This window comes from Hyperolius riggenbachi, chromosome 1, assembly GCF_040937935.1.
Source record: "Hyperolius riggenbachi isolate aHypRig1 chromosome 1, aHypRig1.pri, whole genome shotgun sequence".
Classification (NCBI taxonomy): domain Eukaryota; kingdom Metazoa; phylum Chordata; class Amphibia; order Anura; family Hyperoliidae; genus Hyperolius; species Hyperolius riggenbachi.
Window position 1 is genome coordinate 664,695,430 of NC_090646.1, and position 15,842 is coordinate 664,711,271.

At 42.5% G+C, this 15,842-nt stretch overlaps 1 protein-coding gene across 1 annotated transcript in view; it reads right to left on the bottom strand.

Moving 5' to 3' along the window:
• The window catches only part of LOC137544105 (NACHT, LRR and PYD domains-containing protein 3-like), a 230,620-nt gene that overhangs the window by 73,669 nt on the left and 141,109 nt on the right, over positions 1–15,842 (bottom strand). Inside the window, exon 6 of the mRNA XM_068265174.1 lies at positions 9,260–10,979. Within this exon, the coding sequence (XP_068121275.1) occupies positions 9,260–10,979 (1,720 nt within the window). The remainder of the gene's footprint in view (positions 1–9,259; positions 10,980–15,842) is intronic.

Below are 15,842 nucleotides of genomic sequence, written 5' to 3' on the forward strand. Positions count from 1 at the left end.
AAAAGAGTAATGGAATCTGCAGGGAATAACATGGGAAAATCGATGTGTGTATGGGCACTCGTAATGAAATGTTCAGCTTCATTGTCACATAGTACTAGAGAACATACCGTATTTTTCAGAATATAAGACAAATTATTTTGTCTTATAAAAGTGGGCATGTCTTATATTCCAAGGATACAGAATTTTACTATGCAGAGAACGCAGGGAAGCTATGGCTATACTATACCTGCTAGGATCAGCGTGTATAGAGGCAGTGGCCGGAGGACCACGGTGGCAGCGGCATGGTGGACCCTGGCAATTCTGCACAGCGATAAGTGGCCGGTGTCCCTACCTACCACTGCAACAGAAGAGAAGCGCGCAGCAGGAGGAGAAGATCGGGGAGGATCGCGGAGGCTGCAGGACCTAGGGCCAGGGGGAGGGGTTTGCAGCGGCAGGAGCAGGTATAGTATTGATACTGTACTGCAGTGCAGTGGAGTCCAGGGCAGTGAAGTGTAGTTCAGCTAATTGTAGTGTAATTTACTGAAGTGTAATGTTAATGTAGTTTAAATGTATTATAGTGTACTGCTGTATAGCTTAGTTGGTAGGGCAGAAGGTTAAAGTATAGTGTAGTGTGTAAAGTAATTGGTAGGGGAAACAAGGATTAGTGTAGTGTAGATATAGTAGCATAGAGTTTTAGGGGGTAAAAGGTCCATAAGCTGCCCCTGCACTATAGACGCACCTAGGTTTAGTTATTTTTTTCCCCCTGATTTTTGCCCGCTAAACCTAGGTATCTATATATATAAAATCGGATGTGGGTGTGTATGTATGTATGTGCTGCAATCACTCAAAAATGCCCTGACCAATTTGAACGAAACTTGGTGCGCAGATTCCTTACTATCTGGGATGATATGTTCTGGGGGTCTCGCGTCCTCCCTGCACACCTGGGCAGATCTACAAACAGCAAATCAGATTTCACCCATTCATGTCACTTGGTCACTTGATGATCGGGGTTACAAATCCAGGAAAAGTGGGCAGAGCATAAAACAGCCAATCAAATTTCAGCCATTTATTTTTAATGGGAAAATGTAAACTGCAGCCATTCATAAACTCGGCACACTTGGTCACTGGGTGAATGAGATTAAGATTCAGGAAAGTGGGTGGAGCCTACAACAGTCAATTAAAATTCACCTATTAGCTCACAAACTATGTCATTGAGTGACTGTGTGTGAAGGCTACACAAAGTGGGCGGAGTCAAAATCAAGTTTCACTAGGAAAATATTAACTGCAGCCATTCTTACACTGTTAATGGCAGGGTTGTCAAACTTTGCAGTTGGGCACAGTTGGGTAACTGGAATTAATACTCAGGAAAATGGGTGGAGCCTACATCAGCCAATCAGAATTCACCTGTTGATTTTCAAGGGGGATATTTAAATTGCTGCCATTCTTACACTGTTAATAGCAGGTGCCTCAAACCTGTTACAGTTGGTCACTGGGTAACTGGGGTTTAAATTCGGAAAGGGGCGAAGCCACAAACAGCCAATTAAATTTGGTTAATTTCATTGGGAATATACAAATTATTGATACCAAGGACACCAACGCTCATAAACTTGGTAATTGAGTGACTGCATGTCAAGGTTAGAAAAAGTGGGTGGTGCCAACAGCTACATTTTTTTACATGGGAAAATATAAACTGCAGCCATTCTTACAATGTTAATGGCAGTGTTCTCAAACTTGGCACAGTTGGTCACTGGGATTGATTGATTTTCAAGGGAATTATTTACATTGCTGCCCTTCATACACTCTTAATGGCAGAGGCCTCAAATCTGGTACAGTAAGTCACTGGGAGACTGACGTTTAAAATCTGAAAAGGGGGCGGGCCACAAACAGCCAAGTAGATTTGTTTAATTTCAGTGAGAAATTGCAACTTATTGATGCCAAGGACCCCAAAGCTCATAAACTTGGTCATTGAGTGACTGTATGTAAAGGTTAGAAATAATGGGCGGAGCCAAACGCAACTAACTTTTTACATGGGAAAATAAAATCTGCAGCCATTCTTACACCGTTAATGGCAGGGTTCTCAAACTTGACACAGTTCATCACTAGGTGACTGGGATTGATATTCAGAAATGTGGGTGGAGCCTACAACAGCCAATCGAAATTCATCTATTGATTTTCAAGGGGAATATTTACATTGCTACCATGCTTACACTTTTAATGGCAGAGGCCTCAAACCTAAAACAGTCATTGGGTGACTGGGGTCCAAATTCACTAAAGGGGGTGAAGACAAACAGCCAATCAGATTTGTTAGATTGATTTCAGCCATTCTGTTATTGGCAGAGTTCTCAAACTTGACACAGTTGGTCACTGGATGACTGGGATTATTACTCAGGAAAGTGGGTGGAGCCTACAACAGCCAATCAAAACTCACCTATTGATTTTCAAGGGGAATATTTACATTGCTGCCCTTCTTACACCCTTAATGGCAGAGGCCTCAGATCTGGTACAGTCAGTCACAGTCAGACTAATGTTTAAAATCTGAAAAGGGGGCGGGCCACAAACAGCCAATAAGATTTGTTTAATTTCAATGGGAAATTGCAAATTATTGATGCCAAGGACCCCAAAACTCAAACTTGGTCATTGAGTGACTGTATGTCAAGGTTAGAAGTAGTGGGCGGAGCCAAAAACAACTAACTTTTTACATGGGAATATATAAACTGCAGCCATTCTTACTCTGTTAATGGCAGGGTTCTCAAACTTCACACAGTTGGTCACTGGGTGAATGGGATTAATATTCCGGAAAGTGGGTGGAGCCTACAACAGCCAATCAAAATTCACCTATTAATTTCCAAGGGGAATATTTACATTGCTGCCCTTCTTACACAGTTAATGGCAGAGGCCTCAAATCTGGTACAGTCAGTAACTGGGAGACTGGGGTTTCAATTCTGAAAAGGGGGAAGACCACAAACAGCCAATCAGATCTTAGTTACATAGTTATTTATGTTGAAAAAAGACATACGTCCATCGAGTTCAACCAGAGAACAAAGTACAACACCAGCCTGCTCCCTCACATATCCCTGTTGATCCAGAGGAAGGTGAAAAGCCCTCTGTTTAATTTAAATGGGAAATTGCAACTTATTGATGCCAAGGACCCCAAAGCTCATAAACTTGGTCATTGAGTGACTGTGTGTCAAGATTAGAAAAAGTGGGCGGAGCCAAAAACAACTAACTTTTTACATGGGAAATATAAACTGCAGCCATTTTTACACTGTTAATGGCAGAGGCCTCAAACCTGCTACAGTCAGCCATTAAGTGACTGGGGTTCAAATTTGCTAAAGGGGCGGAGCCACAAACAGCCAATCAGATTTCTTTGCTGGATAAAATGCTTCCATTCACACCATTTTGATGCCAGGAATCCAAAAGCTCAAAACTTGGTCATTGTGTGTCAAGATTACAAAAAGTGGGTGGAGTCAAAACAGATTTCCCTGGCAAAATGTAAACTGCTGCCCTTCTTCACTGTTAATGGCAGGGTTCTCAAACTTTGCACAGTCGGTTACTGGGTGACTGGGATTAATATTTAGAAAAGTATGTTGAGCCTTAAAAACTAATCAAAATTCACCTGTTGTTTTTCAAGGGGAATATTGCATTGCTGCCATTCTTGCACTGGTAATGGCACAAGCCTCAAACCTGGTACAGTTGGTCATTGGGTCACTGGGGTTCAAATTCAGAAAAAGGGGTGGAGCCACAACCAATCAGATTGGTTTCATTTCACTGGGAAAATACAAATGATTGAGGTCAAGGACCCAAAAGCTCACAAAATTGGTCATTGAGTGACTGTGTGTCCAGGTTACAAAAAAGTGGGCAGAGCCAAAAACAAATTTCACTGGGAAAATATAAACTGCATCCATTCTTATACTGTTAATGGCAGGATTCTCAAACTTTGCCCAGATGATCACTGGGCGACTGGTTTATATTCAGGGAAGTGGGTAGAGCCTATAATAGCCAATCAGAATTAATTTGTTGAATTTCAAGGGGAATATTTAAATTTCTGCCATTTTTACACTTTAATAGCAGATGTTTCAAACCTGCTACAGTTGGTCATTGGTTGACTAGGGTTCAAATGCTGGAGGGGGCGGAGCCACAAACAGCCTATCTGATTTGTTTGATTTCTATGGGAATAAACAAATTAATGATGCCAAAGACCCCAAAGCTCACAAACTTGGTCATTGAGTGTTTGTGTGGTAGGGTTAGGAAAAGTGGATGAAGCCAACACCAGCCAAATACATACTTGGGCAACGCCGGGTCATCAGCTAGTATCTTATAATCTGAAAACTACGATAGTATAGATGAACAGGGATAGTTCCTAAAAACAGGAATTTTAGGGGGTGTGTCCGCCGCGCTTGCATGTCGGACGTGTAATCCAGCTCCTCCATGCAGAGAGCCTTAAAAGCAACCCTACGCGTGCCTTTCACAATCCAAGAAGCTCCCAAAGATGTCCGAGACGCCTATGGAGACGGATGCTTCAAAAAAAAGGAAGAAGCAGACGCCCAAGCCAATTAAATTACCAGAGATCTTCACCGGAATGCAGGCCTGGGCTGGAACTAAAGATGGCGCCGGCTCCCGATCTGGTGCAGCTCACAACAGCTGTGACTCACTCTCTGCCCGAACCACACAGACAGCTCATCACGCGGAGAGTCAGGACTTCTCACCAGAGAACACCTCACCAACCTCTCGCAGCCCTGTCAAGTCCCGGCAGAAGCTGAATGATGCTGGAGATCAGGTAGGCAATGCAGCTACGGAGGATCAGCCCTCCTCACTCGCCCCAGACAGCTTTGAGCAGTTCCCAACCACAGACCAAACAACTACACAAGCTTACATGAAAGAGCTAATGATCGCTATGAAACGCTTTTTATCTCTGGAACTGTGTAATATAACCAGCAAAATTCAACACTCCATTGACTCTTTGGGGGACCGAATAGCTGTTGTAAAGACAATTAGTTGCTTTAACAATTGAACATAAGGCAGTGGACTGTTTAGAGGGAAATCAAGAAGATATACCCTGGTTAAAAATAAAATCCGCGGATCTGGGGGACCGTAACAGGCGTTGTAATCTCAAATTCCACAGCATTCAGGAATCTGTCACCCCAGCTCTCTTGCGGGACAATGTTACTAAACTGACGAGGGTGACACTACCACAAATTTCTGAGATCGAACTGGCAATTGAAAGGGGACACAGACTACCCAAACCAGCTAACCTTGCAGTCTCGATCCCAAGAGATGTGATATGTTGCTACCAGTTCTTTACGACAAAGAAAAGCTTGCTGCAGGCCATTCGCACTAATGGGAACCTTCCAGATCCATATAAACACATTACCCTTTACTCGGATCTTTCACAAGCAACCCTGGCAAAGAGAAGAGTATTCCAACAAATTACAAAAACCCTCAGAGACAACATCATCCAATATAAATGGGGCTACCCCACCACGCTCCTGATTTCCAAACCGGGTAAAACAATAGCAAGCTCTTTCACATCTGACGGATCTAAGCTTTTGCACTCCTGGGGTATACACCCTACGCCTCGCCAGGATGACAAACAAAAATCTTCAGGTGTCTCTAAACTCCAACAAGATTGGCAACGAGTGTGAAGTATTGGCCTCTGCAAACACCGCTTCTAGGCCATCTGAATGGAACGGAAATCTCCAAACAAGGTACAGATAGTCCGTTCCTGCTCCCACCTTGGAGCCCTTTTTTGTGGTTTACCACTACAGTTAGTTCTTAATTCAGTTCTATGGCTCATTTCACTAGTTTTACTTTTTGGCAGTGAGTTTGTTTCCTATGTGACTAAACGGCAGGACCTGCTATTCCTTCGCCTCTCCCTCCCTGGATATCTCGCCAACTTTAATGGCCTTACATGGAAGAATTGGAAGACGTGTGTCAGGAACCGGCCCGCGGCACGCCTGCATATACGGTTTCTGACTGTGGGTTTGACCAGATCAAGCGGGGAACAGCCTTATTCAAGCTACAGACAAGGCTGGGACCCCTCAAACGCTCCTTACTGCCACCACTAGCTGTTGCTAGACACGTCCACTCAGCGGTCGAGTGCTCAACACGCAATCTGCGTTTTCGTATTTGGGTCAGCTTTGCGCTTTAGGCCAAATACGAGAACGCCACGCACACACACACAGGTGCAATCTACACTGTAGTGAAGCAAAACTACTAACAGTCGTTCCGAACGATACTGTTAGCCACTCTGCTGTTGAGCTACTCGCACTGGCGTTTTCGTACGTTGGGTCAGCTGCGCGCTTTAGGCCAACGTATGACAAACGCCCCACACACAATGCAATTACAATCTTATACGGTAGTGTCGCTCAATCATACAATCAGGCATGAACTTCGTTACACTTCAGTCTCTTCTAGGCTATGAGTGTTAGTTTAGTACAGCAGAAGTCAAGCTTATTAAATAACAATTTAATATTCCAGGAAAAAAGTGGAACCGTGCAGAACAGAATATATACAAAAGATTACAAAAAAACAAAATAAAAAGTTACAAAATTAAGAGCTTACAAAGATACACACAAAGCGATTTGCTTACCAGAATAACAGGGATCCAGATAGAAGAACCTTGGACTTTTGTGGACGGACACAGTTCTGGTTGGACTAGGAGCCCACTTAGCTTGGGCCGGGAGTCCAGCTGCAGCTACCGTCAGGAGGGGACTGATTTTAGGTATCTGTCCCCTGCTTTTTATAATGGAATATTTGCCTTGAGGCTGCAAGCCTGTTTGGACGGGGGGAACTAGTTTTAATTACATCCTCAGACATAATTTGATTCCCAGAGATCTAACATCCACATGTGAAAAGTGTATTATAGCAGATCAAAGGTAAGGATACGGCAGCTATTGGCCTGATTAGCCATCTCCTAAATAGGGGCTAGGTAGAGAGTCCCTAATTGCAGAGATTTCCCATCTCCCAATAGATGTAATTTACAGGATATAGTTTGTACCTCCACCAATAATTCAATTTCCTCACAATGAAATAGTGTTTAACACACATGTCAAACGTTTGGTGAGGAGGCTCTTGCAGACTAGTCTAGAGTTCTTCACAATGCTTTAACAGTCTTCATCAACAGAAGTGTACATGTTTCAATTGTCAATGACTTCAAAGCTTCAGCTCCAGCTAAGGTGGAACAAAACCCTTCACTTCTGCCATTGTCTGATTAAGGGTTTCCTAATTAGAAGCAGACAATGATAGCTAATTTACATTATATAAGGATCTCCAGGAAGCTACTGCCAAACCTTCAAAGCCAGACTGGCTGACATAACTACACCTCTGACATACTATACAGCAGATAGAAAAATGGAAATATACTCCTGTATTATCCCAACTTTACCAGCACCCCAATATATCACCACAATGTGTATTACCACCAAACAAACAGAGCAAAGATTCATCTTACTACTCTACCCACTATGTCACTTTAGATCACGTCTATGAATGTTAAAGGTCTCAATCTCCCAGTAAAGAGACATTCTTTATGGAAAAAAGCGTTGAGACATAAATCAGATATACTTTTTGTTCAGGAATCTCATTTTCAAGAAAATTCAGCTCCCAAATGTGCGCATCCTGAATATCCTAGTATAATATTTAGCAATTTTACCACAAAAAAGAGGGGTGTTTACCGCATTCCACAAAAATTTTAATGTGGTGATTATATCTACAGAACGAGACATACTAGGTCGTTTTGTCCTAACTGTTTGCACAATTGATAACTGCCCTGTTACCCTCCATAATATTTATGCACCAAACGAAGGTCAACAAAAATTAATTTGCAGCATGATCTGCAAAGCAAAATCTATACAGCAAGGCATAATAATTATAGGAGGAGACTTCAACTCAATAATTGACCATTCTTTAGATACCTCTTCCCACAAGAAGAAGCCTTATAAAACTTCATCCTCCCTCTTTAACAGAGAAGACCTGTATGATCCCTGGCGAGCTCTTCACGGTGGCGAAAGACTATTTCTTCTTCTCAACAGTACATTCAACATACACAAGAATAGACTTCTTTCTTGCAGACAGACATTCCCTTCAAAGGATCTCTAAAGCGGATATTCACGAGATTTCATGGTCTGACCATGCTCCAATTAGTATCACTTTACAACTCTCTAGCCCTCAACATAAATCTAATATCTGGAGACTGAATATGTCGATTCTTTTGGACCCTATTAAAGCCCAGAAAATACATTCCCTAATACAAGAATACTTTAAGTGGAATTCTTCTACCGGAAGTTGGAGTGAGCATGGAGTGGCAGGCCCATAAAGCCTATATCAGAGGTTTCCTTATTCAGATGGGAGCAACTCAAAAAAGAGAAAAAGTAGCCCTCTTAAACTCACTACTCGCAGAAATCAAACAAACAGAAATTAAAAATATGGAAGGCCCTTCCCCGATCACTACCAAAGAGCTTTTTACATTAAGGCAGAAACTTAGACTTTTACTATCCTCAAATTATGAATTTCACCTAGATAGACTTCAATTCCAACAATATCACCACAGCAATAAAGCGAGTCCTCTACTCACAAAGCTAATTAAACATAGACAAGAGAAAGCTAAAATTGTAAAATTATATCACCCAACCACTAACAAATTACTTACCAATCCACAAGAAATTGCGGATGCTTTTAGCGATTTCTATAGCGCCCTCTACAATCTCAAGGAGGATCCACTTACTCCACAGCCATCCCCAGCTACTATAAACCAGTTCTTAGGCCAAATTAAACTGCCCTCTATTTCTCCCCTAACCCTGGGAAAGTTAAACAAAACCATAACGACATCCGAAGTACTTAACACAATTTTAAACCTAAAAAAACAATAAAGCCCCGGGCCCGGATGGGTTTGCAAACGAGTACTATAAAATGTTTGCCCCTTTACTTGCTTCCAAACTAGCAAAAGTGTTCAATCATTTTGTAGCAGAAAAACAAGCTCCTTCGGATATCACTAGAGCCATCATCACCGTCATCCCAAAACCTGGGAAAGACCACACAGCTCCCTCCAACTACCGGCTGATATCGCTTTCAAATAGTGATTTTAAAGTGTATACTAAAATAATTGCAAATCGACTATTCGATGTTTTACCTAGCTTGGTTCAATTAGACCAAGTTGGTTTTACCAAGGGACGTCAGGCTTCAGATGGAACACGTCGACTCATTAATATACTGTATTACACACGCTGAAAAAACAAGAATTTTAGGGAAAAAAAGATACATTTATATTTTTTTTAAAATGTACCTTAAATCCCTGATGGTGTTCAGGGCTAGTACAAGTTTCCTCAGTCCTTCCTCTTGAATAAAACATCCACCCAGGTTCACTTCTTCTTTCTCTCTGCAGCATTTCAGGATGTAAGACACCACAGAGCAGTCCATAGGGGTGAGGCGAACACCTGAAAGGTCAATAAGCTTGTGTAACCCAACACACTGTGACACCAGAAGTTTATTCCTGCTCTCATACAGACAATAGAAAACATTAAGAAGCTTCCTAGTATATTTTTCATCTTTGTCATGTCTTTGTTCTTCTGGAATGTTCTGCTGTAACCAGGTGATCACCTGTCTGGAAGCCTCAGGAGACCATTCTCCCACATAAGACTTCAGCATGGAACTAGTAGAGTAGTCAGAGAGACCACAGAGGAAACGGAGAAATATTTCAGCACGGCCATCTTCATAGGAATCAGCCTTGTTAAGCGATTCCTGTAATTTGTCAGGATCATAGCTGATAAAATGAGCTAAAGCAGCAAAAAACTCCTGCAGAGTGAGATGTAAGAAGGAGTAATCCACATCAGGAGGGTCACCAGATTCCATCATAAAACATGAAAGGAGATACTTATCAGATGTCACATTGAATGACTCCAGAAATCGCTTATCAAACACAATCGTGTGATTCATGACTCCATGTTCTGCCATCCACCCCAGAGATGTCAGGATATTCCGAGCAGCGGGAGGGTCATCTTTGTTCTGGTTGTGATTGGCCAGAATGTTGGAGACAAAAACTACAAAGAGTTGTGTCACAGTTTTTGGCAATGATGGCACCAGCTGGTCAGTATTTGCTGGTTGGTTTCTGTAGCACATTGATAACACAGTACAGATGATCCAGCAGTAGGCTGGGATGTAGCAGAAAGTGTACAGTGTGTCATTCTCCTGCACATGGCGGAAAGCCTTCTCAGACAATTCCTTATTCCTGAAGAAATGTTCAAAGTAAGCCAGCCTATCTGCATGGAGAAATCCCAGGATCTCTGTTATTCTCTGGAAAACTTGAGTATCAACTGTTGCCAGTCTGGTAGGACGGCTGGTTAACAGTACAGAACAACCCTTAAGTAGTGTCTTTGTGATTAAACTACCCACAATTACACCAACATCTCCTCTTTGTTGTGGGTGGCTGGACAGTTTATTTGATGTGAAATCCATTTGGTGAATACTTTCATCTAAACCATCAAATATAAACAGAAGTCTGTCTGGATGACAGAAAATATCACCCAGGTGCCCCTCCAGATGTAGATGTTTATGGAGAATCATCTCCTCTAAGCTGACCTCAGCCAGGTTATTAAGTTCCCGGAATCTGTAGGAGAAGACAAAAGCAAACCTCTGGTAGAGTTTTCCAGTCACCCAGTCATAGACAAGCTTCTGCATCAGTGTGGTCTTCCCTATTCCTGGCACTCCGCTCACCATTACTGCATGAGGGATAGACTGTGACTGGTGGCTCCAGCGGAACAACCTGCTGGGGGAAATGTGCTCCAGTGCAGTCTGTACTTTCTTCATGCATTCCTCATGTTTTCTCCCGGTCTCTAATAGCTCATTCTGGGAACGTTGCCTGAACTGGTCAGTGGAGACAACAACCAGGTTCACATAACGCTCATTGATGAGGAAGCTTTGTTCCCCCAGAGTAGATGCTGGTGGTCTGTGCTCCACTAGAGTCTGACTTCTCTCCAGCAGATGCTGCTTGTGCTGTTCTTGTATATCTGGGGAGAAATAAACAGTATAAATACTGAGAACATGATGAGTGGAGAAAACATTACATCCATACTTTGTTTATTTCACTGAAATTACTGCAATATTAGGTACAATAGGTGTAATTTCCAAAGGAGATGTAACACGATGCCATATGGACTTAAAGAGAAACTGTGACCAAGAATTGAACTTCATCCCAATCAGTAGCTGATACCCCCTTTTACATAAGAAATCTATTCCTTTTCACAAACGGATCACCAGGGGGTGCTGTATGGCTGATATTGTGGTGAAACCCCTCCCACAAGAAACTCTGAGGACCATGGTCCTGGCAGTTTCCTGTCTGTGAACCTTGTTGCATTGTGGGAAATAGCTGTTTACAGCTCTTTCTAACTGCCAAAAAAGCAAGCAGCAGCTACATCACGTTTCAGCAGAAAAAATGTCACCATGTAATAAATGTCAGAATGTAAATTGGGGATTTAAAAGATTTTACAAAGGGCAAACACTGACTAAATCATTTATACATAATTATTGTAAAAATTAAGCACTTTTTTATAACATTATTTTCACTGGAGTTCCTCTTTAAGATCATTGATTCATGGGAAGAGAAGCTCCTCTGCTTTGTACTATATCAACAATTATGAACACTGTAAGGAACAATAAAACATATCTACAAGAAAATATCTGTTAACCAGGGTACACACTGGCCTCAAAAAAATAAAATTATCAAGATTTTATGCACAGAAAGTATTTGAAGTAACAGGCACTCTAAGGCTGCTTCCACACAGGGACGTTACAGGCGCACGTTAGTGCGCCTGTAACGCTCCCCCAACGCACAGCAATGTAACACAAGTGGGCTGTTCACACTGCCCACGTTGCGTTACATGTAACGCTGCACGTTGTAGTGAAGGTGCAGCATGCTGTGCGTTCTAGCGGCTTTAGCCGCGTTAGACTGTTTGCACATGCTCACTAATGTTGGGGAGGAGCGGAGAGCGGCCAGGCACATGGCTAATTAATATTCACTGCACTCAGTGACGTGCAGTGTTTACTTCCTGGAGCGGCCGCTCTGTGCGGCGATTGGCCGGGCGGGACCACGTGATGCCGCATGCGTCCAAGAGTACGCATCACGGCATCACGGACGCCAGAGTGAGCTGCGCAACGCGGCTCACTCTGACGTCCACATCAGAGAGCACCAGGCGTCGCGTTAGGGGCACGTTTTGTGCCCTATAACGTCCCCTAAACGCAACGTCCTGGTGTGTCACTAGCCTAAAGGTAAGGAGAAGATAGCCAGTATGCAATGCCCTGACACGCCACCAGAGGCTGCCTGAACATATGTGACACTGATAGGGTAGTAATGTGCTAATCATTTTGAGTTGATGCAAGAATCATTGGCAACTGTATTTGATTGGTTCAGTTCCGGGTTACACAGACATAAAAATAGCATAACATTTGCACAGAATTAATATTACTAGTGTGTCACTGACCTGCTGGCAGACTATATATCCTTTACATATTTAAACCTGTTACTTTCCTGTGAGCCACTTCCTGGTCACTTGAGAGAATTCAAAGATGTCAGAGGGATGTGGCAGAAGATAGAGTTTCCCATCCTGGGTGTGGCTAAACCAGAAAGAGCCATGCAAGTAAGGCCCGGTTCACATTTGTGTTTTTTCTGGCACTTAACCGGAACGTATACTGTACAAACAGACCGGATGCAAACGGATCCAATGTTAATCTATGGGGCCGTACACATCCGTCCGTTGGTACTGATACGTCCGGTACGTCCCGGTCTCCGATGCTGCAGACCCCAATTTTCCTGACCGTTCTGCCCTGCGGAACGGATCCGGAAAAAAATGCAGCAGCATTGGGGCACTAGTGAAGAAATGGACCGTTCCACAGAGGTTAAATGGCATGGGTGAAGCGATCCTGAGCGACGGGAGGGTGAGGGGAGGGTGCAGCAGCCGGGTGGGTGGGCTAGGGGGGCAAAATACATACCTATTCTTCCGTAGCCGCCGGCGGTAGAGGCTTCCGGCTTCTTCCGCGTCATGTGACTACATGACGCATCATGTGACTAGTCACATGACGCGCTATGCGGAAGAAGAGGAAGCCTCTACCGCTGGCTGCTGCAGGAAATAGGTATGTATTTGCTGAGTGAAAACGGATCCGATCAAATTGATCAGATCCGTTTTCACTAATGTGAACAGGGCCACGGACTGAGCCGGTGAAGCGGAGCCCGGATCCGCTCACCGGATCAGTTTGGCCCAAAAAAGCAAATGTGAACGAGGCCTAACCTCCACTCCTCCGCACACCTGCTACATATGAGATGCAAATAATTTCTCCTTGCATTCAAATTTCATGTAAATTGTATGCAGCTTGAAATTGGACCAATCAGAATAACTTCCTGTCAATTTTCTGTCCAGGCTTAAAGAAAACCTGAACTGAACATTAAAAGTCAAAATAAGCATACACAAGTCATACTTACCTTCCATGTAGTCTACTCCTCAGTGTCTTTCTCCTGTCCCGCGTCCTGTTTGTTCACTGTGATCAAGGGAATTTTCCGTCCTCCATTTGGAAAATGGCCATTACCCATAACAGCTTTCTGGTCAGCACACAGTTAAACTGTAACATCGCCCACTTGAGCCATCGGGAAATATGGACATTACCTGGTACATCAGTTTTCCTCTCAGCTATAACTGACAGCAACTGATATTTTACTGACAGCAACTGATATATTTCAGATCTGACAAAATATTGTCAGAACTGGAAGGGATTATTATCAGAAGAAAATGGTGAGCTTCTGAAAGGAACTGATGGCAAGGTAACTATGTAATGTTCATTTGAAGTTACATCATGTGTTTATTTTAAATATTTTTACTCAGTACAGGTTCTCTTTAAGCTACATAACATTAAACATGAAATTTGAATGCAAGGAGAAATTATTTGCATCTCAATGATCATCTTTAATGCTATAATCAAAATATAAATTAGTTAGAGCTATCCGTGGCAGATAGATCTACCTATGCCATCGCCTTTAGCCAATGCGTTCCACATAACTTCATTATTTCCTCCTTCCTGGTTTGAAAGAGGAAGTAGTGGAGTTACGTGGGCCGCAAGTGGAGCGCATCGGCTATAGCTGGCAGCATAGGTAAGTGAAGGCCCCTCTGCCATGGGAAGCAATATCTAATTTACATTTCTATAATGAGTAGCTACTTACTCAAATCTACTCATAGCGCACACCACTAGTGTGAAACAATTGTTGACTCTCTGTCTGTGTGCGGCTGCAGCACCGGAAGGGTGATGCATAACCTACAACCATATCATCTGTATAATAATCTGCTGTCAAGTTTATATCAACCAGAATAAATAAAAGCTTAATTACACTGGTGCCCACGTTTACCTTTACATACTGGCTTCAATTCACAAACTGTTGTTTGGTAAAAAAAAAAAAAACAATTAGGTTGGCAAAATACCGCATTCGGTATTTTAGATTTTTTGGGGCAATTCATAAAGCTTTTCACAGGTGCGGTGAAAGTTTGTTATTGTACCAAAAAAGACCTGTGTGGTAACCGTTACATGCTGTTCTCCCACTGGGTATTACAATAGTACAATACATCCCCAGAATCCCTTTATATGTATAATAATATTTGTTTTACTCTGTCTGAATCTGTCAATTATCCTTTATTAACATTTTATTTTATTGTCACAGTTTAGATGAACTTTCAATAAACATTAAACATGCTATGCTTAGTTGATTTCCTCACTAGCTCCTCCTCATCTTCAAACAGGAAACTAAAGGGTTAAACATCTAAAGGACTGCAGGGGAAACCTCTTTTGTGCCGGGCTTTCTTCTACACTGCCTGGGGGGTAGAAAAGCTTGTTCTTCCTGAGAACAAGTCACACCAGAGGGAGTAGCAGGAGACAGAGGCTATTCCTATTGTCTCTCTGCTCCTGTCAGTCATGGGCTATAATGAGATATTGCACTCTGAAGGCATGCTGAAGCTGGTCTGCGACACAAAAGAGCTGCTGGTAATTACTGAACTTGTTATTGGGTTTTGCCGCATGTTTTAATCTTATGAATTGACATTTACTGATATGTGTTGAGGTATTTACCACATTACCAAGTCGGTAATTTAACTCACTGGTCAGTAATTTAGCTTGCCATGCAGTAACAGCCTTAATTAATTTACATTTTCCTAAATGCTCAGTATGTATTTGGCTGGTGTTGGCTCCGTCCACTTGTTCTATCCCTAACACACAAACACTCAATGACCAAGTTTGTGAGCTTTGGCATCATTAATTTGTATATTCCCATATAAATTAAACAAATCAGATTGGATGTTTGTGGCTCTGCCCCTCTCCAGTATTTGAACCCCAGTCACCCAATGACCAACTGTAGCAGGTTTGAGGCATCTGCTATTACCAGTGTAAAAATGGCAGCAATTTAAATATTCCCCTTGAAAATCAACAGGTGAATTTTGATTGTCTATTATAAGCTCCACCTGCTTCCCTGAATATTAATCTCAGTCACCCAGTGACCATCTGGGCAAAGTTTGAGAACCCTGCCATTAACAGTGTAAGAAGGGCTGCAGTTTATATTTTCCCAGTGAAATTTGTTTTTGGCTCTGCCCACTTTTTGTAACCTGGACACACTGTCATTCAATGACCATGTTTGTGAGCTTTTGGCTCCTTGGCATCAATAATTTGTTTTTCTCCCAGTAAAATAAAACAAATCTGATTGGCTGTTTGGGGCTCCGCCCCATTTTCTGAATTTGAACCCCAGTGACCCAATAACCAACTATACCAAGTTTGAGGTTTGTGCCAGTAACAGAGAATGGCAGCAAATTAAATATTCCCCTTGAAAATCAACAGGTGAATTTTGA